A 27,122-nucleotide genomic window follows, 5' to 3' on the forward strand; every position below is an offset into this window, starting at 1 on the left:
GGCTTAAAAAAAGTCTTGGTCTACTCGAGGTGGTATGGAGGATTACAATGTTGTAGATGTTACCTGATATCCTTTTTACTAGTGCCCTTAGGGTTGAATATCAGATTTTCGATGGTTTCCTCCGCGCCAGAGAAAGTACTATTAGGGTCGCTTACCAGGAAATACTGCAAACGGAGCGTGGGCTGCTCATCTGTTAAAGAACGTGAAGGCATGGATTCCAGAATCCACACTCGTCCCAGCCTCACTAGTATCGTGAGGCTAAGTTTTGTAGCTGGCTGATATTTGTCAGCGATTTGAGGTCTCAGGGATGGGCTATTTGGAACGCTTTCTTGAATTCTTGGTGGTTGGATTGGTTGAAGTATCTGGGTTCTCAAGGTGGGCAACGCGCTTGGTGAAGGCCCTTGAATCACGTGGGCTGGATCACTCAGGAACGCCGACAATATTGTGGAGGACTTCGTAGCGATGAAGTAGTTTCCTAACAGTTCTGCCTCGTTTCCAGCTGAGGCAGTTAATATTAATACACGATGCATCCCATGATACCCGGCGGTCGATGCTGCTGTCGGAACGGATAAATATTAGTAACTTGCAGATGACAGCGCAGAGCATACGGCTCTTAACCTATTGATCGATGCCCTGCTCAAGTTATCGTTTGATAAGAGAGACGGATAGGTGAGTATCTATTGCAACAACGGGCAACCGAGGCCTATGCAATCAACATGTGGATGGTGAGTTGAATCAAAACTTCTTGCTAATATCTAGCATGTACTGCACTGTAACTATCTATTACCCTGTGCAGGAAGGTGGTACTGCTTCTTCCACCCTCCCTGCGCCATCTCCACAAAAGCACCTGCTACGCCGAGAGCCATCCGGCACATGGCCTCTGAAGCATACAGCCTCAAGCCCTGGCAGCTAGTCCCATTTCCCTCCCCATTGCACAGAAATCTGAATTTCGTATACCTGATCGACAAGGACCGAGGACTGTTGACGGTCACGCAATGGAGAACAACCGACGGTTTACGAACCCGCCTGATACGCCAGGTCAAGCTTGTGGAAATCTACGATCCTTCGATCCGCACGTACTGAAGTCGGCCCTCGCCGATAAGGGGAATGCCGTTGAGCAGTTTCGCATCCCCGTTATTTGCACCATTCTCCCATCGAAAACGAGACTGTGCCAGATCAGTGACCTGAGGCGAGGACATTCAACTCTGCCTGAGGCATTGGATGTTGTCGCAACAAGAACGAGGACCACACACCCGCGACAAGTTCACGGATGGTGAAACCCAAGAGAAGAAAGTCTCCATGGGGCTTGTAGGGAACTGTAAGTCTTGGAGTCCTAGCTCGTGATGTGGGGAACGACACTGGGAAGAGAGTGAGTGGAAACACCCTTCTTCGTCGGAAGAACCCAGCCAGCGCTGGTACTTGGTGAACTAGTCCCTCCAGAACAGCGGTTTGCTTCAAGCAAAGAGGCCGGCTGTGGCTTGACCGTTCCCACTTACGAGAATGCTGTACTGAGGCGAACGCGGTGTCCGATCACCAACGCATCGAGCGCATCTTCTAGTCCGGAGTCTTGGGGTGAGCGCCATCTTTCCGGAGGATGAAGCCTCCGAGTCAACCCTTGCACTTATCATATCGACAGCGGTAGAACCTCCGTCCGAATTAAATGATGTATAGAGGGTGGCAAGTCTACCCGCGCCTCGCCTTCACCGACCGCCACTCAATCCCCAAACTCCCCACCACCGTCGCACATGCCAGCCCAACAACCAGATACCACGTCTGGACAATACTCCGATCGATCGCCCGGCGCGCCTCCGCCGCTTTGTCTAACGCCAGCCCCGTCACGATCTGCGTCAGCCCCATGCGATCCACCTCCGCCGCACTCAGCCCGGGCACCACCTCCCCCAGATTCCGCGACAGCTGACTCACGAACAGCACCTGCGCGATCGCCACCGCGACTGCCGGCCCGAACGACTGCGCGAACAACATCACCGACATGCCCAGCGGGATATCCTCCGCCGGGAGAACGGTCTGCACGGCGTTCTGCGGGCCCGAGAATCCGATCCCGTATCCTAATCCAGAAAAAGCAGTGTAGATGATCAGCTGTGCGAGGCTGGTGGTGAGTTCGAAGGTGGTGATCAGCCCTGCCGCGACGGGCATGATGATCGAGGCGATCACCATGAATGGGGCGTAGTAGCCAAAGACACTCGTGCCGAAGCCGTGGACCAAGGCGCCGATGGTGCCTGCGATGATGATGGGCAGCATCATGTACCCGCTCTGGGCCGGGGTGTAGCCCCGCACGACTTGGTAGTAGGTGGGCAGGTAGTATTCGAGGACGTTGCCGGTGCTGTTGCCGCACATGATGAAGGTGCTGCCGGCGATGATGCTGCGGTGTTTGAGGATGCGGAGGGGGAGGGCGGCCGTGTCGCCCTGGCGGTGTTGGTTGTAGATGAAGCCGCCCATCAAGACGGTAAAGGCGACAAGGGGTCCGATGACCGGGCCGCTAGACCAGGGGTACTTGGTTCCGGCCCAGGAGAAGGCCAGAAAGAGGCTGGCTAGGGCGGGGATGAAGAGGAGGTTGCTGAGAAGGTCGAGCTGGGAGAGCTTTTGCTTGGAGGTAAAATGGGCGGTGTGGTCGGGTTTGGGCGGGTCCGAGAAGCAGCACGTCGTCAATAGCAGGGTAACGGCGCCGATGGGCGCGTTGAGGTAAAAGCACCAGCGCCAGCCGAGGGATTGCACGATCGCTCCACCGAGGAGGGGTGCGGAGAGCGTGGCCAGCCCTTCGACGGCGCTCATTATTCCTGTGAACATGGGCCGTCTGTGGAGAGGTGTGGAGTGGACGAGGATCACGAAGCATCCAGCCAGTAAGCCCGCCGTGCCGAGGCCGGCGACTGCCCTCCCAAAGATAAGCATGAGCGATGTCGTGGCCGCACCGCAGAGCAGTGAGCCTGCTATCGAGATGGCATTGGCGAGCAGGAAGACACGCTTGATTGAAAAGAGCTGGTACGCTCTACCAAAAACAAACTGGAAGGCGCACTGGCAGAGCCGGAAGGCGGAAGAATACCAGCCCACATCGGCAATGGTGTGGAAATGGTCGGTTATACTGGGAACGGCTGTGGCAACAATGTTCATGTCGATGCTGATAAGAATGAGGACCGCAGCCAGGGTGAGCATGAGCAGCCAGAATCTGGTGCCCGTTGGGTACTCGGGTTCGCCAGTCGGATCAGATATCCCATCGAATGTGGTATCCTGTCTGCTGGGAAGATTGGCGTCCCTGTTGCTGTCTGATTCGCTCATGGTTTGAGTCATAATATGCAGGCTTCTTTGTCAAAACAGTTTGATCAATGAAAACGCTACAACTGCTGGGGACTGGGACGCTCCGGTCGGTCAACGAGGCTTGATCGCCTTGGCAAGGGTGATTACTAACAATGCATGCAGCCTCGTGAGGACATTATAGTCCACTCAATTATACCCAACTTACAGTACAGAAGGCGATCCCTCTCAAGCCTTTTGGCTTAAATTCCACATCGAAGATTGGGTTTGCATACGATGTTCACATCTTCATCATATCAGACTGCTGAGGTGACTCCCTTGTCAATCAAACCCAGTCCAAAAGCCCAGCCAGCACAGCACCAACCGCCGTAATCAACGGTGCATAACCCCAGTGACCCCATTGTCCCTGCCCCCATGTCCAACAGACCGCCCCATCGGCATAGGCCACTGCACTCCCAGCCAGCAACGTCCACCCGAGCGACTTTCGCGTCCCGTAGAAGGAGGCGGCGTAAATGGCGAGGCCCATGAATATATCGCGGACACCGTAGATGTGGACGAGGCTCTTGACCAATTGTTGCTCGGGGAGTGTGGTGGGGGGTGCCCATTCGAAGAAGGTCAAGGCATGCTCGGGGCGGAGAAGCGCGTTGACCCCGAACCCAATGAAGATGGTGCCGAAGGCGTTGGCGACGTGGGGGAGCGCGGTGTGTTGGGAGAGCGGCATTTTCTGGTAATCAACCGGTGATGAAGCTAGAGAATGTTGGTGATGGACTGAGTGGTTTTGGTTTGACCGTTCTGTGGAATGATGAGTGGTTGGTTGATGGATGCAAGATAAGGATGAAGAGGGACAGTCGATGACGGGGACTGAAAGAAACGACCGGGCGGTGACGGTGACCACCAACTAGTTACGACTACCTACATTCCCTACTGTGGCAGCCTTGCGGAAGGCCACCACCAAGGAGAGTAAGCAGCCAAAACATGGATGTCAAAAACCTTCACTTGACAGGTCGCAAATATTTTTCTACTGATATTCTCCGCCCTCTTCAAGTTTGTATAGATCTCTACATCGTCATCGTCAAGTTGCTCCACCTGACAGAAGTGGGACTACCCGTCCGGTCCAGTTTGTTATCGTCCGATCCACATTCTACGGGTGCCACTGCAGTGACTGCACACATCATCCTGCAATCTCACCAGCGGCAAAGGTCCCGACCGTATGGAAGCCACATTTTCCGACTCTCAAATTCTGATCACATCCGTCGGGTATCCTCTGGTCCATCCAGCCTTGTGACAACACCCGGAACTCTCTATGAGGTCCAGATCCAATCCTGTGAGGAAGCATGACAACGCGATCCAATGCCTCGAGCGGGGTAATGTGAACCTTGCCCACGCCATCCCAGAGCCCACCCTCTCAAGGCCTCAAAGATACCGCCGTGCATCTGCAGGAAATCAATAGTTCCTGCAACTTCTTATCAGCTGCTGCGCTAGTTCTCCGAAAGCAATCACAGCGGGGGCGGGCGTGTAACATTGCCGTTGATTGGGTTCCTGGTGACGCGAATGGGGATGCCTTCACGGCTAACTAATCCTCCATCCCAGTACCTGTCGTGGCTGATGGCCCTTTTCGGCGAGCTGCAGATCCAGGACGCCGTCGCTGCTGGCCTCATGTGGATCCCAACACTACATCCAGTGGTGCTGTCCCTGAGCAAGACGTCAGACCAGATGCCCGGAGGGTCAACTTCCATCTGCCGAATCCACCAATGACCACGGGAACACGGTGTGGAACGTGCATAAGCGGCTGCAGCCATGCTGGAGACGGCACACGACGGGCGCTTAAATGTATTTTTAACCCTCCGCCCATTGGGTTCCGTTTCCTCGGGTCCTCGACTTTTGGGATCTATTGGCTGTGGTCGTAGGGGATTTGCTATCATTAGATTTCCGAAAATAACCCAATTTGGGGGAGATGAAGGGGGGCCGCGTTGGTCTGCCTCCGTCACCGGGCTTACCCCTCTTTGAACCCTGACCATCAACACACAGGGTTATATTTCCTGCATTGCCTGCCTCCTCAGGCCGTGATCTTCATGTTCTTTGCCCAACTGTCAGTGTGGCCTGGACTTGAAAGTGGTCCTACCTTACCACACTCAGCTATCTTGATTAAAGTCTCACTCCTTTTTTGTCACCATGGTTGGCGTGCGTCTACCTCGCCCAGCGGGCGTCTATGTGCCAGCCCGAAGTCTCAGTCCTGATATGATCTCGTCCCCTCTTTCCCCAAGTTTCAATTTTGACTCGGAGACCCTCACCCCCTCTATCATCCCGGCTCTCGAGTACATTTCCGCCAAGCTAGAACAGAAGATGATGCATGTTACGCTCTTGGTGGGCCGGGGCAAGCCCTACCCGACCGGCGAGCCCTCCGACCTCATCATCATCCCCATCACCCCCCTCGACGCCATGACCTGGCCGATTGTTTACCGAATGGTGGCCAAAGCAGCCATCAAGTTCTCCCTGGGTCAAAGCTGGATCGATGCGCTGAATCGAAGTCTGTACGAGAGCGCCGCCAACGACTACCTGAAGCAGCAATCCATCATGCAGAACGAGGTGATCTTCAGCCGCGAGGGCCTGACGCTACTCAACGTCGACCGGATCTACACCTTCAAGCGCCGCCTGTGCATCCTCTCCAACCGAGGCGTGGCCCCCGAAGAATCATACATCACGTCCTGCACGCAGCTCCTGCATCGCACCATCCAAGATTTCCACGGTCGCCCGTTCAGCAAGGCCTTCTTCCACCGCGTCTACGAGCAGCTGAACGTGTCGGACGAGCTCCTCACCCACGTGGCCAACGCCTACCAGAAGCAATACAACGAGGACGGCATCATTCTGCCCCCGCAGCTCAAAGCCGAGCCTCCGCGGAAGACCGAGCAGCTTCGCAAGGGTGAGCAGCCGCGCAAGTCGCCGCGCTCGACCCGTGCGATCCGTCGCCAGGGCCCTCCGCCCACCAGATACGTGATTCCCACCAAGCGCGGGCCCAAGACGCCTTTGTCTGCGTCGGATGTCACCCCTATCACTCAGAATGAGTGGAACATGGTGATCGGGCCGGACTTCCCTCATCACACTAAAGCGACTGTCACCAAATGGACGCCTTCTCCTACGGTTATGGCTGCAGCGTGATGAACATGACTGTCCAAGACCGAACGTCATTGCTTTTCATCTTCAACAGAGTGGAAGTTGAAGTGCACAATCAAAACAGAACTGAGCTGCTACACCCAAACAATATGCTCACCAGCACCAAGGTGAGAATCCTCGAGACGGGGTCTTGAAGACTTTTTATACTAACCATCTCCCGGCAGGATTGGCAGTTGAAACACTCCACTTGCCACGGTCGCATCCGACCAACAAGACCATCCATGCCTTGGTTTAGTGGAGCTACCCGAGTATGTCGGCAAACGGACCAACAGGCCATAGCTTTGTGGGGTAACTTCCCGCCGGAATCGCAGGTCAGCATCCCGACTCCGAAATGATCGGGTTGATGAGTCGGGTCGATGAAGCATGGATGGGAAGGGGAGGCTACTACGGCTTAGTGCCATATGGGAAACCCGATAGGTATGGTGGCATAGATGATAGTGCTGCTTGGAGTCAAGAATGAATGACTCCAACCTTAGTCCATGCCAAGGACTGTCTTGTACATTAGAAGCTTGGCGGGGAAGATATCGGCGCCCTCCGGCATGGCAATTGTCGCGATGGCCCCTAGCCATGTTGATTCAATGTATTATTATCTGGAATGAACAAAGCTCAGTGAAGAACCAAAGGAGCGTCAACCAGACTTTTTTCCGGCAAAATCATACTCCAAAAACAACGGCATCGGCCAAGCAAAACCCATCCCGGCCAACAGCGGGCACCTCCGAAACATTCCGCTCCGACACTGCGGAGAAAATATTCCTAAGCTCCACTGCACCGAACCTCCAGTAGCTATCGAAATATGTACTCACCAATTAACCAGTCACCATGAAGCCGATTCCTCGCAGGTGATCCACTACGTTGTCACTGGTTGTTGGGGTTGATAATTCCCCCATCTAAAAATTCTTATCGCAGCCTTATCAAAACCAGTTTTCCTGCATACTGCCCCTCCTCTCGAACATTCAAATCCTGCCGTATGTCCTCCTCCCCCACACGTTGACCACGGACTACCACCAATTTCATCAGCACGCCGTCCTCAATTCTTATAAACAGCAACAACAACAACAACCACAGCAACAACGATCAAGCTTCAATAGCTGACGGAGTCCCTGTGGCTGCTCCCTCCAACCATGCGGGACCCTTCCCCGGACCCCGTGGATAGCACGGTCAATGACAACGACACGCCCGGGCGCAGCAGATGGACCGCCAAGGCCCTCGTCCGGCAGGCCGAGAAATCCCACCGCCGACTGCCAGGCATCCGCAAGATCCCCCTGCCAGCGATCGGGATTATCCTTTTCATTGCGTTCCTGAATGTGGTCGTGTGGATTGCCGCGGCGATTGTGCTGGTACGTGCCCCCACTTATCTATGCTGTGTCTAGGTTGTTTGGATGCTAATGAACGCGACAGCGATACCATCCGTAAGCCCTACTTGCACGCCAATGGTACTATAGCAGAGAGACTGACCTTAGGCTCGGGGCATAGATCCCTAGTCTCCAACGCCGTGCTTTCCTACACCCTCGGCCTGAGACACGCCTTTGATGCGGATCATATCTCGGTACGCTCCCCTCCTTCTCTCTTCTTCATGTAAAATATGACTAACAGAAAAAAAGGCCATCGACCTAATGACTCGGCGCTTACTGGCGACCGGCCAGAAGCCCGTGACCGTGGGGACTTTCTTCTCGCTGGGTCATTCCACGTACTTCCCCTGTCCCTCCCCCTTTCCTGCGGCGAAACTAACCCCCACAGAATCGTAATCATAACCTCCATCGTCGTAGCCGCCACCGCGGCAGCGATCTCCTCGCGCTTCGACAGCTTCAGCACCATCGGCGGCATCATCGGCACGTCCGTCAGCGCCGCCTTCCTCATTTTGTTAGGGTTAATGAACGCCTACATCCTGTACAAGCTGTACCGGCAGATGCAGAAGGTGCTGAATCTGCCGGAAGACCGGGAGGACGAGATCTGGAAGATCGAGGGGGGCGGGATGTTGTTCAATGTGCTGAAGCGGATGTTCAAGTTGATTGATCGGTACTGCCCTCCCACCACCATTCTCATTCTGCAGATCAAACATACTGATGATGCTGACGATGCAGACCCTGGAAAATGTACCCCCTGGGCGTCCTGTTCGGGCTAGGATTCGACACCTCCTCCGAGATCGCCCTGCTGGGGATCTCGTCCGTCGAGGCGGCGAAGGGGACGAACTTCTGGGTGATTCTGATCTTCCCGGCGCTGTTTACCGGTACCGTCCCTTCCATCACCCTCCTCATAGACATGGTAAAGCTAACGCCAAGAACCAGCGGGGATGTGCCTCCTCGACACGACGGACGGCGCGCTGATGCTCTCGCTGTACGTGCAGCCGTCGGCCAACTTCCTGCCGCCGAAGAGCGATGCCGCGTCGGACGCGCCCCTCATTTCCGGGCCGGAGGAGCATGACGCCGAGCAGCAGCAGAAGAACCACCGCGACCCCGTCGCGTTCCTGTACTACTCGATCGTGCTGACCTGCCTCACGGTGGTCGTGGCCATCGTCATCGGCGTCATCCAGGTGCTGACCCTTGTGCTGAACGTGGCGAACCCCACCGGCCGGTTCTGGGACGGCGTGCAGGTGGCGGGGGATTATTATGATGCCATTGGCGGGGGCATCTGTGGGTGCTTTTTGGTGATTGGGGGGCTGAGTGTTGTTGTTTATGGGCCGTGGAGGCGGTGGGTGGCTCGGCGGAAGGGACGGGGGTTTGGGGTGGATGTTGAGGGTTCTGAGGCTGGGTATCGGGATGAGGTTGCGGATGGGGAGGGCATGGTTGGTGAGGAAAGGGAAGAGGTGGGGAAGGGGGTATCTGGGTCTGGGGGGAAGGGGGCTACGGCTTCGGTTGCGCCTGTTGGGGGGCCTTCGGGGTGATTTATTGCAATAGGGTACTGGAGGTTGGAAGAAAGGAGGGTCTGGGGGTTCCCCCCCAGATGCTTATTTTATTACTTGGCTTTGGATTGGATTTACTGGGAAGCTGAAAGAAAGGGGGGTCCGGGGGTTCTCCCCCGGATACTTATATTCTCACTTGGCTTTGGATTGGATTTACTGGGAAGCTGAAAGAAAGGGAGGTCCAGGGGTTCTCCCCCGGAACGCTTCACAGCCAGCCTTTGGATGAAGATTGAGGATGTTTATGATAGACGAAAAGTTTTGATTGTTATTGGATATATTGACACCTGAGGCATTGATGGACTTGATATTCGAGTGGGGAGGAAGTTATACACTATTTCTAGAGAGTTATGGAGAGGTTTATCGGGTCCTGGGAAGCTGAAGAGAAGGGGGGTCTGGGGATTCTCCCCCAGATAGTTATATTATAGGATATATATTGAGTTTGCTGGGAAGCTGAAAGGAAGGGGGGTCCGGGGGTTCTCCCCGGAACGCTTTACAGCCAGCCTCTATAGATTGAGGGTGATTATAATAGAGGAACAGCTGGGAATATTATTGGATAGATCGACACCTCAGGCATTAATGAACTTGCCGGTATCGGCTGTCAGCCTTTCAGGTGAAATGCCGGATCCACTGAGGCATAAGTTGATGCCTGAGGCAGAAGACTTGACTGACGTCAGTCATCACAACTGAAGCGCCAATTTTTGACACTACTCAAGCACATCCTAACTGAACATGCAGTAACGCAGTATATTCGCACTATTCCTTAGATACGTCTCTTATGTACATTCTGTCTAATACCACCATGTGGGATGTAACAATGTGGGATATACTCGGAGCCATATAACCTACACTATAGGAGACCATGACATAACCCCCACTGTACATATCAAGCATGTCCGAGACAGACTCTCCCTCAGGAAACGACGACCCAGACCCATCGATCCCCGACTTCTCGGCCTGTCCGCCAATCTTCGTCCTGCAGACGCACCTCACCATCGAGTCCCTCCACGACATCGAAGAGGAGCTCGTCCGCCGCAACGCACGGCTGACCTACGACATCGACGAGGCCGCTCTCATCCTCGGCAAGCTCAGCCAGCCCAAACGCGCAGCACTGGAACTGCGAACGCTGGGCGTGTGGACTGAGCCAGCCCAAAAGTCTTCAGAGCCCCCGCCGGCCAAACGCCGCCGAGGCAATGCCTATGCGTCCGCCCCGGGGGAAGCGGAGGTCATCGACCTCAGCACGGAGACAGAGGACGAAGCGGACGGGATGAGCAGTCATGCTCCCTCCAAACATCTTCACGCACCTGCCAAACCAACCCCAGACACCTCCACCCTGACAGTCGTCAAGCTGGAGTGGCTCCACGCCTGCCTGCGCACAAACACCATCCTCCCAACCGAGGAGTACACAGTCTACCACGCGCGACGCATCGAGCGTCCAGCCCACCGCAGCCCACCCCCAACGAAGCAAACGCAACCATCAATCCTCGCCCGCGCCAAAGCAGACGCCTCCATGCAGCCCCCAGCACCCCAACGAACCCGCCCCTACCAACCCCGCCACCACCAGCAACAACATCACCCCCGAACCCAGCCCCCTGCCACCTCCCACCCCCCGAAATTGCACCGCACCACCACCTCCGAAGCCGAAGACCTAGGCAATCTCCCACCTCCCCCATCCTGGATAACCGCGCCCCACAACACCTACGCCTGCCTCCGCTCCACCCCGCTTCACCCACCCAACGAAGCCTTCATCAACGAACTCCTCACCATCCGCCACATCCGCGAGCTCACCCTGGACGAAATCGGCGTCCGCGCCTACAGCACCGCCATCGCCAGCCTCGCCGCATACCCTTACCCGCTCCGCCGACCCGCCGAAGTAGCAGCATTACCAGGGTGCGATGCCAAGATCGCGAACCTATTCTACGAGTTCCAGCAGCTGAGCCCGAGCTCCAACTCCAGCGGGGAGAATACACCGCGTCCACCGGATCCATCGCCCGCCAATCTCGGGCAAGACACACCGGGCCCACCCCAGCCCCAAGGAGGGCAACTAACCGCGACGCACCCCCTAACGCACGACCCCACCCTCGCCACCCTGCACACCTTCTACAACATCTGGGGCGTGGGGGCCAAAACCGCGCGGGAGTTCTACTTCCAGCGGGGGTGGCGGTCCTTGGATGACATCATCGAGTACGGGTGGGACAGTCTGAGCCGGGTGCAGCAGATCGGGGTGAAGTTCTACGATGAATTCCAGGCGGGGATTCCGCGGGAGGAGGTGGAGGGCATTGCGGCCGTGGTGCGGCGGCATGCTAACGCCGTCATCGATCTTCGGAAACAACAGCAACGCAACCACCGCCACCCTACCACTACCACCCTACACTCTGACAATATAGATGAAGGGGGAGGAGGGGTCGAGTGCATCATCACGGGCTCGCACCGCCGCGGCAAGCCGTTCTCGGGCGACGTGGACCTGATCCTCACGCACCGCGACGAGGACGCCACCAAGAACCTGATCGGGGCGGTGCTGCGCAGTCTGGAGGCGGAGGGCTGGATCACGCATACGCTGGCGCTGCACCAGGGGCACTCTGCGCGCGAGCAGGCGACGATCCCCTACCGTGCGGATAATGCGGTCGGCCGCAAGATGTTTGATAGTCTGGACAAGGGATTGGTGGTTTGGCAGCATCCTGATCCACGCCCGGAGGGTGGGGATGCGCATTCCACCGGGTATACTCTGGGGAATGGAAAGGGGAATCCCCACCGCCGCGTGGACATCATCATCTCGCCGTGGCGGACGGTGGGGTGCGCGGTGCTGGGGTGGTCCGGGGATAAGACGTTCGAGCGGGACTTGCGGCGCTTCGTGAAGAAGGAGCGCGGGTGGAAGTTTGATTCGAGCGGGGTGCGCGAGCGGGGGGGCGGGGGGTTGGTGGTGGATTTGGAGGGGGCGGGAGAGACGTGGGAGGAGAGGGAACGGTTGGTTATGGAGGGGTTGGGCATTGGGTTCCGAGGGCCGGGGGAGAGGTGTACTCGGTGATTTTATTATCACTTCGTAGTTTTGTATACTGGGCAGTTGAAGGGAAGTGAAAAGAAGGGGGGTCTGGGGGTTCTCCCCCAGAATACTTATATACTAGAACTTAAGACTGAGGTTACTGGGGAGCTGAAAGAAAGGGGGGTCTGGGGGTTCTCCCCCAGTTACTTCTATAGTCGGTTTTGGGGTTGAGCTTACTGGAGAGCTGAAAGGAAAGGGGTCTGGGGGAGAACCAGAAAGTTATATTCTAGGATATGATGCTGTGTTTACTGGGAAGCTGAAAGAAAAGGGGGGTCTGGGGGTTCTCCCCCAGATAGTTATATTGTTGGTGGTAGGGTCGGGTTACTGTGAGGCTAAAAGCAAAGGGGAGGGGGAGGGGGAGGGAGAGTCAAACCATACCATATTTCACATTGTCTCATAGAGCCGTCTCCGAGTAAATACACGCAACAAAACACAAACACAGCCACATCAGGCTTCATCGTCACCCCCCAAATGAGACAAAAGTCAGACATACAAAGAAGGAAAATCAAAAGGCCACAAAAGCAAAACAGACAATCGTTACACTAGAGCTCGCGAGCTGGTCATTTCTCCGTAGCGTCCTCTTCCTCTCGTGGTATCGTAAGCATTTACAACTCTCATCTGGCCGCCCTCGTCCGCCTGGCTAAACGCGTACCCGCGCTGCTTGCGCATGCGCTGCACCTGCCGCACCTTGCGGATCGCCTTCTGGAACTGCTCCATCCGCGGCCGGTAGTCCTGCACGTTGTACTTCTGGATCTCCTGCACGTGGTGGTAGTGCTGCGGGAAGTACATGCGCTTGGCGTACTTCCACGCGTAGTCGCGGAGCAGGCAGATGCAGGGCAGGATCACCACCAGCAGGTAGAAGGTGGGCGACTTGAACACCACCGGGATCGTGCCGTAGTACTCGGTCGAGAAGCCGATCGCCGGGGCCGCGTAGCCGTAGGCCGGCAGGAAGATCAGCCAGATGATCATCGAGCCGGGGATCGCGATGAAGGTGTATTTTGTCCAGATGTTCGTGATCAGGGCCGCCTTGCCCAGCACCGTCGCCAGCGCAGCCGTGTACAAAGCTTCGGCCCAGACCCAGTGACCGGCGGTTTTGCCGTCGGCCTGGGCACCGTCCCAGATGAAGAAGAGCTGTCCGACGATGTACAGGAGCAACGAATGGTAGAACCCGTTGGCAATCCAGGACCAGAAGCTGTGTCGGCGGAAGAAGAGACTCTTCTGACCCATCTGGTACAGCTGCGGATAGCGATCCAGCAATCGCGCAGAGATGAACTGATCACAAATGCCCATGGCGAAAGGGGGAAGCACGGTGAAGAAGACGTTGTAGTACGACAGTGTCCACGACTCGTAGATAACCTCGCCAGAGAAAGCGTTTTGGAAAGAGTACTATGCATGTCAGTAAAAGCCGACTCACTAGCAAGAATGACTTACCCAGAACTGCGTCATACAGAGAGCGATATTCTTGTAAAACGAGTACAAGATCACTCGACTGATACGGTGGTAATTCCAGGCCCCGTGGACCAGAAGGAGCTTGCGCAGATAGCGGAACTGAGCGATCGACACGTCCGCCGACCGTGCAGCCTGCAGACCCTCGACACCGCTGATACCAACACCGACATGGGCGGCCTGAATCATAGACACGTCGTTGGCACCGTCGCCGATTGCCAGAAGCAAGGACTTGAGGTGGCGTTTGACCAGCTTGACCACAAGGGCCTTCTGCAGGGGGGACACACGACTTCTTGAATTAGTACAAACTCAAGAGAAAAGAGAGGGCAAAAGATAATGGCAAACCTACCAGCAGACAACCGCCTTGCACAACACCGCCAAGTCCAAGAACAACTTCTCCATGTCCTTCTCGAGAGCGAAGGTCAACGACCGGCCATCAATAATCAATGCCATCGCTTCAGTCTCGCCTGAAGTACCCTGGCTCTGAACAGCTTGAAGCTTTTTCATCAAATTATCTTTGGTAGCCTGGGCGCTTTCCTCGTTGACAATGAGCAGGGTCATATCCTCCGAAATCAGCTTGCACGACATTCCGATGTTGATAGCCGTTTCCTGTCTGTCGCCAGTCAAGACCCAGATCTTGATGCCTGCCGTCTGGAGGGTGTGGATAGTATCCGGGACTCCATCCTGCAGGCGATCCTCAATGGCCGTGGCTCCGAGAAGGTAAAAGTCCTTCTCAATGAGTTCGGCTGCCTTGTCCAATTCATCCGCGCGGTTTCCGCTGACCGTAGTTGCGGCCTTGTCATAGATCTGATACCACTGCTGGAACTCCGCTTCAGGAATCTCACGCATCGCCAAACAAAGCGTACGTAGACCCTCCGACGCATATTCCTCCAGGTGTTGCAGCGTCGCCTCAACGGTCGGGTTATCAGGGTGCAGCCGCTCGAGAATGACAGTATCCGCACCCTTGGTATAAATACGGACCTTGCCGTCTGGGCAGCGGAAAATAGTCGACATACGCTTTCTCGTAGAGTTGAACTCGCAGACGGCCAGCAACTCATACTCGTAGTCCTGACCCTCCACCGTGAAAATCACGGATCTGGGCTTGCGGTTGGAAAATCGATAGCCAAGCATTGCAGCACCCTCGACCAGCGCACCTTCATCCGGAGACGCCGCCTGATACTTGATCTTGCCCGGCTCCTTCTCAGATCTTTCCGGAATGACGGTATGACAAGTCGCAAGCAGAGTGAGGAAGTGGTGAATCACATCTGACGAAGGGTGGGAGCGGAGATTCTCCCTGAGCTTCTTGAAGTCGTGAACGCCCACTTCGACACCGTCTTCAACAGTAGCGCGGCGGTCCTCTGGAACATCCTCTCCGTATTGGACACCGGCAATAGTGCATTGCTTGAACTCCATCATGTTACACGTCAGGGTTCCTGTCTTGTCGGAAAAGATATACTCGATCTGTCCCAACTCTTCGACCAACGATGACGTCCGGCAGGTTGCAGGAGTATCAGTCTTGTCGTAGTAAATGTCGAGATCCGCGTTGATCAAGAAAGCCTGTGCATACTTGATAATCTCAATGGTGACGAAAAGGGAGATCGGAACCAAGTTCGAGTACAAGACCCAGTAGGTGAAGATGTCCAAAACAAACTGCTTGACAGCATGGGTACTGCCGTAGTCGAGGTATGTGAGTTGGCTGCCCTCTGTTTGCCGAATGACCAGATCACCAACGGAACTGATCACACTCAGCGCCACGAGGATGCCAACCAGCATGAGAATCTGGACGTTAACCATACGCTCGACAGCCGTTCGCTTGATCGGGGTTGCCGTCGCGTTTCGCATCAACTTCGTTTCGTGGCCGGTAAAAACGACGATTCCATGCACCCAGGGGGTGTTGCGCAGGGTTGCACCTCGCAGGAGCAGTTGATCCGGGGCCAGTGGCAGTTCCTTCTCACCACCTCCCGCGTGCATAGTCAATGTGGCCTCGTACGTGTAAAGACTGCTGTTTGGCTGTTCCGATCGGACGCGCCCGGTCAACCGACTGAGATCCGCGGGACTAACCAAATGCGCCGTCTCCGGAATAGCTTGCTTGATCTTGAGGTTGGTTTCGCCGTCCAGATTCGCCGTCTCGATATAGCATAGACCCTCAGGCTCCGACGACGCAAGCAAGACCATATCGGCGGGAAATGGCTGCTCAGACTCCACGCGAACAATATCACCAACAGCGACATCAATCCACTTGGTCTCGTGGAAGCTCGAGCCTTTCAGTACCAGTGTCTTGGAAAAGTTCAACCCTTTATCGGACAGTCTCCGCTTGTAATCCTCCACAAGTTCTTTGATGGCCGACACCAACAACACAATCAACAGCGGACCGATCGTGGTATACCGATTCGTGGGAGTGACATTCGGGATCTGTTGAAGAACGGCGGTGAACAGGAAGAACAGGTTGGCGTACTTCGAGAATTGCTCGAACAGGAACTTCGGGATGAAGGTGAAAATGTTGTATTTGGCCGTCGAGACATGGTTGTCCACGAATTTGTGCACGGCGTTCGCGGGCGGATTGTTCAAAACGATCATTCGGGGTCCCAGAGTCGACGGGTCGACCTTCCTGCGACCGAACCCAAATTTGAAGTCCGACTTCTTCGACTTCTTTCGAGCCCCGGTCGCAGCCGCCTCATCCGGATCTGCACTGTCCAACCGAGCCGCACGACCGCCCGACTCAGTCAAGGGGAGATCCATTTCCGAGTACTCGGGCCCCATACCCAGCATGTGCTTCGCTCGGCCCATCAGGCCACCCCCCAGACCCAGGATGCTGTTCCGCTCCTTCGCCTGACGAACCCGACTGTCGGGCTGCGAGTGGTGTACGTCGTCATCATCCAGATCGTAGTATCCGTGCAGCGACCGGTCGTCGTCGTATTCGTCGAGGGAGTAGCGGTTGTAGTTGCTCAGGCCGGAGGTATGGGAATAGGTACGAGACACATCGGCTCCGGTGTAAGGATCAGTGAGGTAGCCCCCGGTTTGCGCCGGAGGGTGCGCAGAGGAAGTCGCATGGGCGCCTGAATGCGGCGGAGCGTGTCCGCCGACGAAGCTATCGTAGGAAACGGAGGGACGGGGTTGGGGTTGGTCGGAGTCGTCGATATCGTACTGTCGCAACAGGTTGTCATCGTTCACAGGCGGACGTTGACCCGTGTTGTACATGGGAGTGGACTCATCCAGCAGCAGTTCCTCGTTGTGGCCAGCGGCTGGATGAGGTCCGGGAGGCCTACCGCTGGCCATGACGCTGAGGGCGGGCAGACACCGTTACTGCGAGGTGGTGCCCCAAGAGCATTGATTGACGGGGGAGGGAAGGGGTGAAAGTCGCGCGCTGGGAGTAGTGGAGGATGGCGGAGACACGTAGAATTAGGGAGGAGGTGGTCGGAATTGAGTCCGGGTGACAGTAAGCGGCGGGGAGGGAGAGAAGTAACGCAGATGGGGAGAAATTCTGACTGCCTGGCGGTTTAGCTCAGATGCCGCGCAATTAGCGTTGGATCACCGCCCGTGGCTGGGGCCGGGAGATGGGGCGGGGCTCTCCGGGTCGAGACGGTGAGTAAATTAGATTGTTGACTGGGAGACGTGCTAATTATAAGCCACGAGGGGGGGGAGAGAGGATAAGTTATGGTGTTTCAGAGTAGGAAGACGATTTGGCAGAGTCAACTCATTTCCACTAACTACCGCGTGGTTGAAAGTGGATGATGGATTGGAGAAAGGGAGGGATGATGAACACCTGCGTCCGCTTTGGGTTAGCGCCGCCTGACCGATCGTCAACTGCCGTCACGGCTTTCTACAATCAACAATCAACAAACAACAAAATAGCAGCAACAGCTTGGAGCTTGGAAGCAGATACTGAGACGTTAACCACAATATCATTTCAATCCTAAACTATGTTAACATCAAAACCAAAACATGCAAGCATGTATAAACCAAGCAACAATTTGATCAATTACCCATCAAAAATCAAAGTAAAACAATCATCTTAGCTCTGCTTGGCCCGGAAAAACCTAGCAGCCAAACCTCTTGCCACGGAAAAAGTCAATTTCAATTTCAGATGGAACTGCCCAGTCGGTCTCCATGGGAAGTTCGCACTTGCAAGCTGCTTGGGCTCATGATCGGCACAGTCTCTGCAGTATCGAAGAGGGTCTTGGTTCGATCGTTGCAACAGAATGTCATGGACCTCCATCAGTACTAGGAGGAAGTGAACATGGCTTTCGAACTTGCGTCTCTGCCCTTTGTTCCAATTGCGCCTCTGTGGGTATTCGATCTCAACCCTGTGTAGACGTGCCCAAATAGCGTAGTGAAGGGAAGCCGTGAACTCCCGAGGAAATTCGATACCGGGGCTTCGCAAGTCTCTGAGAAAGGTTGCGCAATGTATGTATTGGCCCACATCGAGAGGATATTCCGGGTTTCTCTGTGGAAGTCTTCTGTGGTTCTCTTCGTAGTTCCTTTTCAACCAAGTTGCAACCTGGTTCGTGGAGTTCTTCATTTCTTGGTAGTGGTATTCATACTGACGCACCCAGATTATAGGTTGCGAAGTTGCCATTGTTGTTCATCAACAGAGATATGAATAGGTAAAGTAGGGCGATGAGACTAGGGACTGGTTTGGAACTGATTTGCAACTTCTAATTTATCCTGAACATGGAACTACAGCTGCTATATATTCAACAGCCTGCAAGCATCGTGTAATGTCACGTATGCAATGAGCAATGAGATACGTAGAGGGCTGGAAATGTCTATGATGTTCTTTGTCTTATATGGATATGTCTAGCGGGTTTTGCCAAGTTACAAGTCAGTGGAACAGGCAAACAACACCCCAGACAACATGTCGTAGAATGTATCAAATCTTCATTCGTATCTCGAGACAAGGTGCCGAGCGTGGCTTTTTGGCGCATCGGCCATTAGGCTCTCGATTTTGTTTTCCTGAACCATGGCATCTAGAACAGTTTGAACGAGATAGTATTTGGCAACTCTGGCACTAGGGCTAGCATCCTGGCAAACCCTGCCGTTTGAAAAACTGAAGCCGAAGAGGAGGTAACGTCGTTGTAAACGTGTCCAACGCGTTGTGCTCAAAGTCTTCACCTGTCTCACCCGGCGCGAAGCTTATAGAATATTGTAAAGCCAATACAGACACCGTGATGCGGAGGCTGAGCAGAGCGAGATTCTTTCCGGGACAACTATATGGGCCTGGGGACGCAAGTTAGCGATGGAATTTACCCAATCACTTGAATTGTGAATCAATCCGACGCCGCGAAAAAGTTGCGGTAAAGTACTTACCCATTGCAAATGGAATGAAAGGCGCCCCATCGGTGCCCAGCTCGCCTTTTCTTTCACCCCATCTCTCGGGAATGAAGCTTTTGGCTTGTTTGTAATATCTCTCGTCTGTTTGGATCAACTGAGCCGGAACAAACACGTTGACATCCCCGGGAATGTACACCTCATCGATCTGGAGGCCTTCCGCAGGGGTTACCCGGTATCCACCTGTCATCACGGCTGGCCGGAGACGGAGAGCTTCATTGATGATGTCGTCAAGAAAAGAGACTGTCTTCACCTTGTCGTAGGACCAGTCCTCGACCCCACCAGGCATAGCCTCATCTAAGAGTCGCTGAAGCTTAGCAAGAACATACTTGTACTTAGCTAGGTAGAAAAGCACAGTAGCTAAGGTAGTCGCTGTGGTTTCACTGCCAGCGATAATAACCACCCGAGAGTCTTCGTGCAAAGCAGCTTCTGAAGGAGAGGCTGCTGCGTCGTTGTCCACGTAGGCTTTCAGCAGCCATGAGACAATATCGTCAGGATACTTTCCGGCGTCCCAGATCTGCACACCGCATTAATGCCTCAGCCAAACGCCGAACACAAACAAAGTGATAACGCACCTTTTGCTTTCTTTCTATCTCGTCACCACACCACTTGAAGAAACCTGAATAGGCTGCAGTCGCTCCCGGAACATGGCTAACGAGATTCAGAAACCAAGGAACATGGCCTAGAACCCCCAGAATGGCCATGTGGTCGTGGATTCCTCTGATAGCCGGATGCTCAACACCTGTTGTCAAGTTTCCAAAGTTTTTTCCAAAGCCCACATCTCCCATCACATCAAAACTGAGAAACATTGACCAGGCGGTGGCATCAATGGGATTTCCCAGGTTGGCCGCGATATGAGCGGCAAGTTGATCGGCCTTCGCTTTGATCCGTGGTTCGTACCCTCCGAGTGCTAGATATGCCTGGTCAATCTCCGCCGGCATCTTCCAAGAAATGGCTTTGAGTAGAGAGCGCACATTTGATACTGAATCCTCGATCCCATGCCTTCCGTCGTTTCCGATGATCTTCGAAATCTCGTGTGTGGTGGACGGAGCATTCTATCGGGTTGGTAGAGGCCTGCGCGTAGTAGGTTGACTTGCGACACTTTGACTGAGGTCCGAAGAGGACTGGTAAAGCCGATCTCCGAACGATGCAGATCTCTCGAGGACCTATGATTGGAGCATGTTCAGTACTGGTGGTGACCACCTGGGAGTGGCGACCTGGCGTACCTGTCCTGATGAAGTCACCGTGCTGTTTGTGGAGTTTCTCAATTTCCACATTGTATTGCACATTCCGCCCGGCAAGATACGTATCATAAAACCGAGACACCTTGGACCCTATCGGGCCTGGAAAGTGACGAAGACGATGAAAGAACAACCGATAAACCCCAATGCTCAACACTAGTCCTGTGTTGAAAGCGCCTGCAATCCAGCATACTCGGACCAGACTCTGGGTCACTGGATAATCAGTTGACGAAAGATACGCAGCAAGCACGGCAGATAACGAAACAATGTAGAGTATCAGAAGTTCATGAAGATGATCTTCCGTGGGAAAACTGGTGCGAAAGAGAGTGAGATGGAGGACAATCGCGAGTCCGGCAGCGGAACTTCCCAGGCTGAGCAGGTCCTTCCCGAGGAAGTCACTAACGCCTGCGGACCAAAGCAACGATTTCGCTGCCTCCATTGTGAGTGCGTTGTTGATTTTCTCAACCACCCATCAGTGTGCCCACAGTTGTTCGAAGAAAAGGAAGATCCCTCGCTGACAGGGGCAGCGAACGATTATTTATCATCCATTCGAGCCGGGACCTCCTCCAGCATCATACAAGATTGCATGCTAAAGCGACGGCGTCACTATAGTCGATGACTGTGAATTTGTTATTGGCAGCAGACAGCTGGTCAGTTTATTGACCCTTGTCTATACCCCACCTCGGCAGGAATAAAAAACACTCACCATCTCAGCCGATCGCACAACCGGGATAAGAGAGGCGCTTATGACAGAAACCAAGACCCATCGTGCACGATGGTGAAACTCCGGTCCTCGTGCGGACAATATGCAGGACAAGCCCGTCATCTCCACCTTTCATCTCTGCTACTCGTGTTCGCTTGATCGCACGGCGGCCCTTCAGTGGTGGCTGAATTCCCCGATCCACATCGCGAGACACTATAGGAGACTAGGAAGGGAGCAGCCGTCCGCTGTGGAGCTTATGCTGATGCCAACTCTCGCGGATTGGCGGGAGGAGAGAAAGCAAAGAGTTTAGCGCACTGGATCTCATCTGCATCTAAGGCCTCCTAGCGATGGCGCTTGCAGGGATGGCTGGACTATCAACAGGATCGATGCACACAGCAGGATGGGCTGGATCAGAAGAGGGGGTGAAGAAAGACAAGGCTGCCTCCAAGCATTTGATTATCGGCCCAATGGACTTTCGAGCCTGTCCAGTATATATTCTCTCGGCCGGCTCGACTCGCTGGTCATTTTCGACAGAGCAAAAGAGCCTGCACGAGCGAGCTCTTTGCCTGGGCTTATGCGGTGGGCAAAATGGCTCTCGAGAATCTCCAGCCATTGACCTACGGGATTATCTCTGCTGCTTTCGCGATCGGAACTTGCTCCATCTTCCTGCGGCTTTACTGTCGACTGCGTCATCAGAGTTTTGGTAGGGATGATGCGGTGGCTATCATTCTCCTGGTAAGGAGTTCTCGTTCTGGCTCTTGATAAGCGACCATCCAATTGATCACTTCACAGTTTGTCAACGGGATGCAGCAGATGATTCTGTACATCTTTCTTCATTATGGATGTGGACTGTGAGAGACGAAAAGACAATCAATAAGCAGGACGAGAGCTGACCAGGTTCCGTGGTAGGCACTCGAGTCAATTATCCTCGCATCAGCAGGAACAAATAACCAAGGTACACACCTCGCTCAGTGGCGCGTTCTCAACTAACACATTTGCATCCAGTGGCTGTTCGTCGAAGAAGTCTTTTACATGTTCGTGCACTGGACCATCAAACAAGCGTTCCTGCTCTTCTACCTCCGACTCTCCCCAGATCGATCATTCCAGATCAAAGTCTTCAGCACAATGGTCCTCAACACCCTTTTCACGATCACAAACTGGCTACTCGCCTTCCTACAATGCAGACCCCTCGGCGCCATATTCCACCCCGCTGAGTATGCAAACGCGCAATGTCTGAGCACGTACGTGGTCATGATGGTACCAACAGGACTGGTAGGGATGGCGAGAGCTCTTGGCAGGATACACATACACTAACATGTCTTAAACCATGGCAAGAACATCATCACGGATATCATCATCCTCACCCTACCGATCCCGACCGTGATGCGGCTACAGATGAGCAACCAACGCAAGGTCGCCGTGCTCGGGGTCATGTGTTTCGGCGCCTTGTCCGTAGTGACGGCGTTATGCCGCTTCGAAGTGCAGAGACAACTCATCGCCAACCCCGACACGGCGTACGTGCTCGGCCGAATGATCATCGTAGCGGCAATTGAAATAGAGATTGCCGTCGTGGCAGTCAATCTTCCCGCGTTGAAGACCCTTTTCACCAAGCTCGTGGGCAGCTCAAGCGACGACTCAACCAATGGCGCCCACCGACTTTCCGATTACATCAAGCAGGGCTCGAACGCAGCAGGCCCCAAGAAAGCCGAATCGCGCCTGTCACGCGCTAGCCTCCAGATCCACGAGCTACTGAGTGGCAACTTGACGGGGTCAGAAGAAGAGCTCCTGAGGCAGACCGGTGGGAAGGCGAACATCACAGTCACGACGAATGTGGACGTCGCGTCCGAGCGAGCGAACAGTGAGTATCTGGCAGACATCGGCTTTCCTCCCATCGTGAGCCAGCGTCCGAAAAGTCATATCGAGACATCATGAACAAAATTTGACCTTCTCTGTTGAGCAAATTAAGACAGAACATTAATTGTTGAACTAAAGTGTGGCTTGCCGGCTGTCAGATCGTAGTCTACCAAAAAAGCGAGTTCTCAAATCTGCTTGGTCGATGGGCTGCGGCAAATGTCCGAGAGATTGCTTGGTGGCGGGCCTGGCCTGAGGATAAGCGGCTTGGGCGGAGCATATCACCACCCGATTCACTATAGCTCCGTGGGCTAAATTTATCCACCATCGGGTTGAAAATGGATTCTTCAATTTCTTGATAGGACGCTAAGAGCACACGAACAGGTAGTGACTGACATTTGATCTAGCCACAGGCCAGCAATTACAAATGGGTAATGCTGGAAAGATGGCTCGAGGTTTTGCCAGTGCCAAGTTGAGTGGCATTCAGCCTGGTGTGGCTGCTACTTAGCTGCAAATATATTTCGGAGACCACTCACCACAAACATAGCAAGCCATTGGGTAGCTTCTCCAAATTTACAAACAAAAACACACCATCATCCAAATCAAATCTGATTGCTCGTCTTTCAAAACCATTAGACTCCTGGTAATATGCATGACATCTCTAGTAAAACCTAGCAAAACCCCGCCAAAGCCACCCCGACCTGAAGGTAGATCACCGATCATTCTCCGCCCGCGACTCCTCGGCCCTGCCCGTCTTCGCGCGCTTAGCCAGATCCGCCTGCAGCGCCTTGTCGATGACGGCATTGATCTCCTTAACCTTGTCCAGGGCGACGGATGTCTTGTTGACGAAGACCATGGCGTCGACCGGCGAGCCGGAGAACTTGGACATGAAGCAGACGTCGCCGGCGTTGTTGAGCCCGAAGACGACGTCGGCCTCGGCGGCCTGCTCCTCGCGCCGGGTGGCGTCGAGCATCACGCGCTTGCCCTCGTCGAAGGAGTGGAAGGTCACCGCGAGCGGCTTGTGCGTGATGTTCAGCGCGACGGGCACCCGCTCGTCCACCCCGTAGACGATCACCTGGCCGTCCTTGACCACGGCGTCCGGGCGCCGGAAGTGCTGCAGCCCCGCCATGATGCCCGCGCACGCCGCGTCAATCAGGTTGCCGTCGTAGTCGGTGATGTGCACGTCCGCCCGGATGCTCCAGCAGCTCACCCCCTTGACGATGCACAGCGATTCCGTGTCCAGCGCGTTGGAGTGGCGGATCACCCGGTCCAGGACGTTGGTCACGTACGTTTCGAGGTCGCCTTGTCTGTTTTTCCCCCGGTGATTAGAAGCTGCAGCTGCCCTTTATTCCGTGTCCCTCTGCTCAGGGGTTGAAAGGTAAGTCCTACCGTCCATTATCCCAGGCGGGCGACCCCATCGCCGTAAGCTCCATCGCGATCGTGAAAAGCCCATCGAACGGCCGGTCGTCGTGCGGTTTCGTCACTTCGGCTGAGATGCGTGTCACTAGACTAACACACACAAACACAATAACGGTTAGCTTCGCGCTGTTGTTTTGTAACCACCAAGAGAAGATGCTTACCTCGTCCGACCAAGCTGCACCTTCACATGCCCATGCTCCTCCCCGAAGGTCACCTTCAACGGACGCAACTCATCCGCGGCGCGACCGTCCAGCCGTACATCCTCGCGCAGCGCATTGAGGATGAAGTCGCGCTCCGCGATCGAGAGCGGTGCTTCTTTATTCATGATTTGTAGATTTCGGCGGAAGAAAAGAGAGGAGAATAGGCGGAGGGGCGGCGGACTTGGCCGCCAGCGGCCCGGGGGAAGACTTTCGTTTTCTCTCTCCACTCTAAATTTCATGCCGCGGGCGGGCGGTCATCGTCATTGCAGCCTCTGGGCGGGTGGGCTTTGGTCCAATGGGAGCGGTGGAAACCTGGGCGGTGAGAGATGTGCGCCTGAGGCCGGAGGGCTTTGCCGCTCCCGTGGTTTGATCGCCGCGGGCGGAGGTTATTATCAGAGCCATCAACTCTTCTCCTTCGCGGACAGCAATTCTCGCGACTCTGGATTTACGCACAACCACAATATGACTACAGGTGAGAGGACTGTGATTTTGCATGGGAAGGGTATTTGGCTGACTCTTGGAACAGCACACAGACCTACGTTTGACCCCGTACGTAAACCCGCTTACCAGCTCCGACGGGGAGAAGTGCAAGAACTCATGGGAAACTAGGCACAAGGCAAAGAGGCCCTCCGTGGTCCGGCCTACCACCAGCGACTGCTTCCTGCACACAAGCTTTTGAAGACACGGTAGGATGGCGAGATAGCCTGTATGATTGGGAAGAAAGGCACTGACGCCGGCCAGTCAACTCGGCCAAGGCACCGAAGCGGAAGCCACCCAGCGCGACCTCCGCGCCGAACTCCTCCAGGCTGAGGCCGCCCATTTCGCCAAGAAGAACGGAACCCCCCTTGATGAGCCCACGGTCGAGAGCGTGACGCCCAAGCGCCAGTTGGAGGGTGGTTCGCCGGGCGGCGATGCAGACACAGGGGAGCAGGAAGAAGATATGGAAGCGAAAAGACGAAAAATATTAGAGGAGACGAGAGACATCGACGCGGACTCAGATGGGTCGGAGGAGGATAGTAGTGATGAAGATAGGTGAGGCGCTTCGCTAGTTGAGCAAAGCATAAAGGCAGGACTGACTGGTTCAGTGATGACGAGGAGGATGAAGCTGCCGAGCTGATGCGCGAACTGGAGAAGATCAAGAAGGAGAGGCTGGAGCAGAAGGAAAAAGAGGTGGGTTTCTTCCGGTCCGGGTCTAGGGCTGAAAGCTGATGATGATAGGAACGCGAGCGTGCGGCTGAAGAGGAAGAGAAGCGCGAATACGACATTGCGCGCGGAAACCCTCTGCTCAACCCCCAGGACTTCAATCTGAAGCGACGATGGGATGACGACGTGGTCTTCAAGAACCAGGCGCGCGGCACGGAGGATAAACGGGGCAAGGAATTTGTCAATGTAAGTTTGCTGGCTATACATAGGGGATGGTATTGACATGATACAGGACTTGTTGCGATCGGACTTCCACAAGCGGTTCATGGTAAGTCGGTTTAGTGTCCGGATTCTTGACTGGATACCAATGCTAATGGACGCAGGGTAAATATGTTCGGTGAACACCATACTATACAAATGCTGAGCTCAACACCTACCATGGCTCATTGAACCTCGCTCCTCAATCATGCTACATCACAATCTACCCACGATGATAGGGGTGTCGCAACACTCCGGACGGGCCAAGCACCAACAGAAGGTCCGCAAGTGATGGATTTCTTCTCTCGATCGCGTCAAGTGAACAATCACGAGTTCATGCGCTGGAGACGCACCACCTAGATAGCGATAAAGTATAGTCATAATACCCACTGCGTATATCACACCAACTAGACACACTCGAAGATTAACTTAGCTTCATTATCGTAATCCAAAGCCGGCAGTATCTGACCGCCTAGACTCCCGCCCAGAACAATCACGATCACAACCACAACCCACCCACTCCCCATCTGCATAACCTGATACAATCACTCAATCGCCTCAATCCCGCTCAATCTCCCAAAATGGAATCCCAACCCTCCTCCAAAACCCTGCACAGTCAGTATGCCATACCCCATCCACCGCACCAGCCACTAACACACCTAAAAACCAGACCGCATCAACACGAACATTTCCCAACTCCTCCAACGCTTCGAGAACATCATGGCCACAGCCACGGTACGCGACGCCCATTGCCTACCACTCTTACCTCTCGAAACCTGATCCTAACTTGAAGTCGCAGACAGAAAGCACAAGCCACACCTCCACAGCCGTCGAAACCTACCAACTCGACGTCGAGTCCACCGCTTTGGTTTGTTACCCTGACCTCCTCAAGAATCGACCTCGCTGATTTTGATATGCTATGAGAGCAGGTCCGCGCAGCAGAAGACATCCTGGCGCTTACGCGGGTGATGAAGGAGACGTGGCTGTTTGGGAAGCTGGATACGTTGGGGGAGGATGAGGCGGAGGTGAAGCGGCGGGAGGAGTTGGAGCGGGATGCGGGGGCGATTCAGCGGGCGATTGAGGAGGGGGGGCTTTTGAAGGCTGCTAAATAGGTTTTTTGGGAGTGGAGTATGGTATGGTCTGGCGCATTGGGAGTCTG

General features: G+C 54.6%; 10 protein-coding genes across 10 annotated transcripts; 4 read left to right on the top strand and 6 right to left on the bottom strand.

Moving 5' to 3' along the window:
- Nucleotides 1-1,480: 1,480 nt before the first annotated feature.
- Nucleotides 1,481-3,476, bottom strand: BO72DRAFT_177651 (MDR family MFS transporter). Its single transcript, XM_040939449.1, has 2 exons — nucleotides 3,422-3,476; nucleotides 1,481-3,363 (listed from the first exon to the last, which is right to left on the bottom strand). Exon 2 carries the CDS (start codon nucleotides 3,301-3,303, stop codon nucleotides 1,684-1,686), a length of 1,620 nt encoding a protein of 539 aa, XP_040805789.1. The 5' UTR covers nucleotides 3,304-3,363; nucleotides 3,422-3,476; the 3' UTR covers nucleotides 1,481-1,683.
- BO72DRAFT_177590 (DUF4267 domain-containing protein) lies at nucleotides 3,449-4,115 on the bottom strand. Its single transcript, XM_040939447.1, has one exon. It carries the CDS (start codon nucleotides 3,986-3,988, stop codon nucleotides 3,593-3,595), a length of 396 nt encoding a protein of 131 aa, XP_040805790.1. The 5' UTR covers nucleotides 3,989-4,115; the 3' UTR covers nucleotides 3,449-3,592.
- A 1,242-nt stretch (nucleotides 4,116-5,357) lies between these two features.
- Nucleotides 5,358-6,629, top strand: BO72DRAFT_177593 (uncharacterized protein). The gene is made up of 2 exons (XM_040939448.1): nucleotides 5,358-6,545; nucleotides 6,612-6,629. The coding sequence occupies exon 1, from the start codon at nucleotides 5,440-5,442 to the stop codon at nucleotides 6,421-6,423; it is 984 nt and encodes a 327-aa protein (XP_040805791.1). The 5' UTR covers nucleotides 5,358-5,439; the 3' UTR covers nucleotides 6,424-6,545; nucleotides 6,612-6,629.
- A 930-nt stretch (nucleotides 6,630-7,559) lies between these two features.
- BO72DRAFT_465166 (high-affinity nickel transport protein) lies at nucleotides 7,560-12,359 on the top strand (the record flags this gene model as incomplete). Its single annotated transcript, XM_040946685.1, has 7 exons — nucleotides 7,560-7,775; nucleotides 8,040-8,125; nucleotides 8,176-8,454; nucleotides 8,520-8,665; nucleotides 8,724-9,072; nucleotides 9,124-9,173; nucleotides 10,267-12,359. 7 exons carry the CDS (start codon nucleotides 7,560-7,562, stop codon nucleotides 12,357-12,359), a joined length of 3,219 nt encoding a protein of 1,072 aa, XP_040805792.1.
- A 383-nt stretch (nucleotides 12,360-12,742) lies between these two features.
- Nucleotides 12,743-17,533, bottom strand: BO72DRAFT_395621 (aminophospholipid-translocating P4-type ATPase DRS2). Its single transcript, XM_040942001.1, has 3 exons — nucleotides 14,170-17,533; nucleotides 13,806-14,109; nucleotides 12,743-13,760 (listed from the first exon to the last, which is right to left on the bottom strand). Exons 1-3 carry the CDS (start codon nucleotides 17,094-17,096, stop codon nucleotides 12,912-12,914), a joined length of 4,080 nt encoding a protein of 1,359 aa, XP_040805793.1. The 5' UTR covers nucleotides 17,097-17,533; the 3' UTR covers nucleotides 12,743-12,911.
- Nucleotides 17,534-17,832: 299 nt separating this feature from the next.
- On the bottom strand, nucleotides 17,833-18,396 carry BO72DRAFT_492014 (uncharacterized protein; the record flags this gene model as incomplete). Its single annotated transcript, XM_040948242.1, has 1 exon — nucleotides 17,833-18,396. One exon carries the CDS (start codon nucleotides 18,394-18,396, stop codon nucleotides 17,833-17,835), a length of 564 nt encoding a protein of 187 aa, XP_040805794.1.
- A 438-nt stretch (nucleotides 18,397-18,834) lies between these two features.
- On the bottom strand, nucleotides 18,835-20,828 carry BO72DRAFT_492015 (cytochrome P450; the record flags this gene model as incomplete). The annotated part of the gene is made up of 5 exons (XM_040948243.1): nucleotides 18,835-19,037; nucleotides 19,128-19,665; nucleotides 19,724-20,058; nucleotides 20,123-20,314; nucleotides 20,375-20,828. 5 exons carry the CDS (start codon nucleotides 20,826-20,828, stop codon nucleotides 18,835-18,837), a joined length of 1,722 nt encoding a protein of 573 aa, XP_040805795.1.
- Nucleotides 20,829-21,680: 852 nt separating this feature from the next.
- BO72DRAFT_395623 (uncharacterized protein) lies at nucleotides 21,681-23,135 on the top strand (the record flags this gene model as incomplete). The annotated part of the gene is made up of 5 exons (XM_040942002.1): nucleotides 21,681-21,827; nucleotides 21,885-21,943; nucleotides 22,002-22,047; nucleotides 22,098-22,364; nucleotides 22,428-23,135. 5 exons carry the CDS (start codon nucleotides 21,681-21,683, stop codon nucleotides 23,022-23,024), a joined length of 1,116 nt encoding a protein of 371 aa, XP_040805796.1. The 3' UTR covers nucleotides 23,025-23,135.
- A 423-nt stretch (nucleotides 23,136-23,558) lies between these two features.
- Nucleotides 23,559-24,764, bottom strand: BO72DRAFT_444285 (exosome non-catalytic core subunit RRP45). Its single transcript, XM_040943773.1, has 3 exons — nucleotides 24,524-24,764; nucleotides 24,333-24,452; nucleotides 23,559-24,250 (listed from the first exon to the last, which is right to left on the bottom strand). Exons 1-3 carry the CDS (start codon nucleotides 24,685-24,687, stop codon nucleotides 23,656-23,658), a joined length of 879 nt encoding a protein of 292 aa, XP_040805797.1. The 5' UTR covers nucleotides 24,688-24,764; the 3' UTR covers nucleotides 23,559-23,655.
- A 260-nt stretch (nucleotides 24,765-25,024) lies between these two features.
- Nucleotides 25,025-27,075, top strand: BO72DRAFT_465170 (uncharacterized protein; the record flags this gene model as incomplete). Its single annotated transcript, XM_040946686.1, has 11 exons — nucleotides 25,025-25,034; nucleotides 25,089-25,111; nucleotides 25,172-25,248; nucleotides 25,304-25,594; nucleotides 25,648-25,732; nucleotides 25,781-25,951; nucleotides 25,998-26,033; nucleotide 26,089; nucleotides 26,634-26,698; nucleotides 26,763-26,831; nucleotides 26,893-27,075. 11 exons carry the CDS (start codon nucleotides 25,025-25,027, stop codon nucleotides 27,073-27,075), a joined length of 1,011 nt encoding a protein of 336 aa, XP_040805798.1.
- Nucleotides 27,076-27,122: the final 47 nt, after the last annotated feature.

This window comes from Aspergillus fijiensis (genome assembly GCF_003184825.1).
Source record: "Aspergillus fijiensis CBS 313.89 unplaced genomic scaffold BO72scaffold_4, whole genome shotgun sequence".
NCBI classification, from domain to species: Eukaryota; Fungi; Ascomycota; class Eurotiomycetes; order Eurotiales; family Aspergillaceae; genus Aspergillus; species Aspergillus fijiensis.

What these genes read in the sequence shown, in the direction of transcription:
- BO72DRAFT_177651 (XM_040939449.1), bottom strand. Translation starts at nt 3,303, where the DNA reads ATGACTCAAACCATGAGCGAATCAGACAGCAACAGGGACGCCAATCTT.
- BO72DRAFT_177590 (XM_040939447.1), bottom strand. Translation starts at nt 3,988, where the DNA reads ATGCCGCTCTCCCAACACACCGCGCTCCCCCACGTCGCCAACGCCTTC.
- BO72DRAFT_177593 (XM_040939448.1), top strand. Translation starts at nt 5,440, where the DNA reads ATGGTTGGCGTGCGTCTACCTCGCCCAGCGGGCGTCTATGTGCCAGCC.
- BO72DRAFT_395621 (XM_040942001.1), bottom strand. Translation starts at nt 17,096, where the DNA reads ATGGCCAGCGGTAGGCCTCCCGGACCTCATCCAGCCGCTGGCCACAAC. An exon ending in TGCAAGGCGGTTGTCTGCTG is followed by an intron (nt 14,110 to 14,169) that starts GTAGGTTTGCCA and finishes TAATTCAAGAAG; the next exon opens with TCGTGTGTCCCCCCTGCAGA. An exon ending in TCTGTATGACGCAGTTCTGG is followed by an intron (nt 13,761 to 13,805) that starts GTAAGTCATTCT and finishes TGACATGCATAG; the next exon opens with TACTCTTTCCAAAACGCTTT.
- BO72DRAFT_444285 (XM_040943773.1), bottom strand. Translation starts at nt 24,687, where the DNA reads ATGAATAAAGAAGCACCGCTCTCGATCGCGGAGCGCGACTTCATCCTC. An exon ending in GTGCAGCTTGGTCGGACGAG is followed by an intron (nt 24,453 to 24,523) that starts GTAAGCATCTTC and finishes TGTGTGTGTTAG; the next exon opens with TCTAGTGACACGCATCTCAG. An exon ending in CCCGCCTGGGATAATGGACG is followed by an intron (nt 24,251 to 24,332) that starts GTAGGACTTACC and finishes GGGGAAAAACAG; the next exon opens with ACAAGGCGACCTCGAAACGT.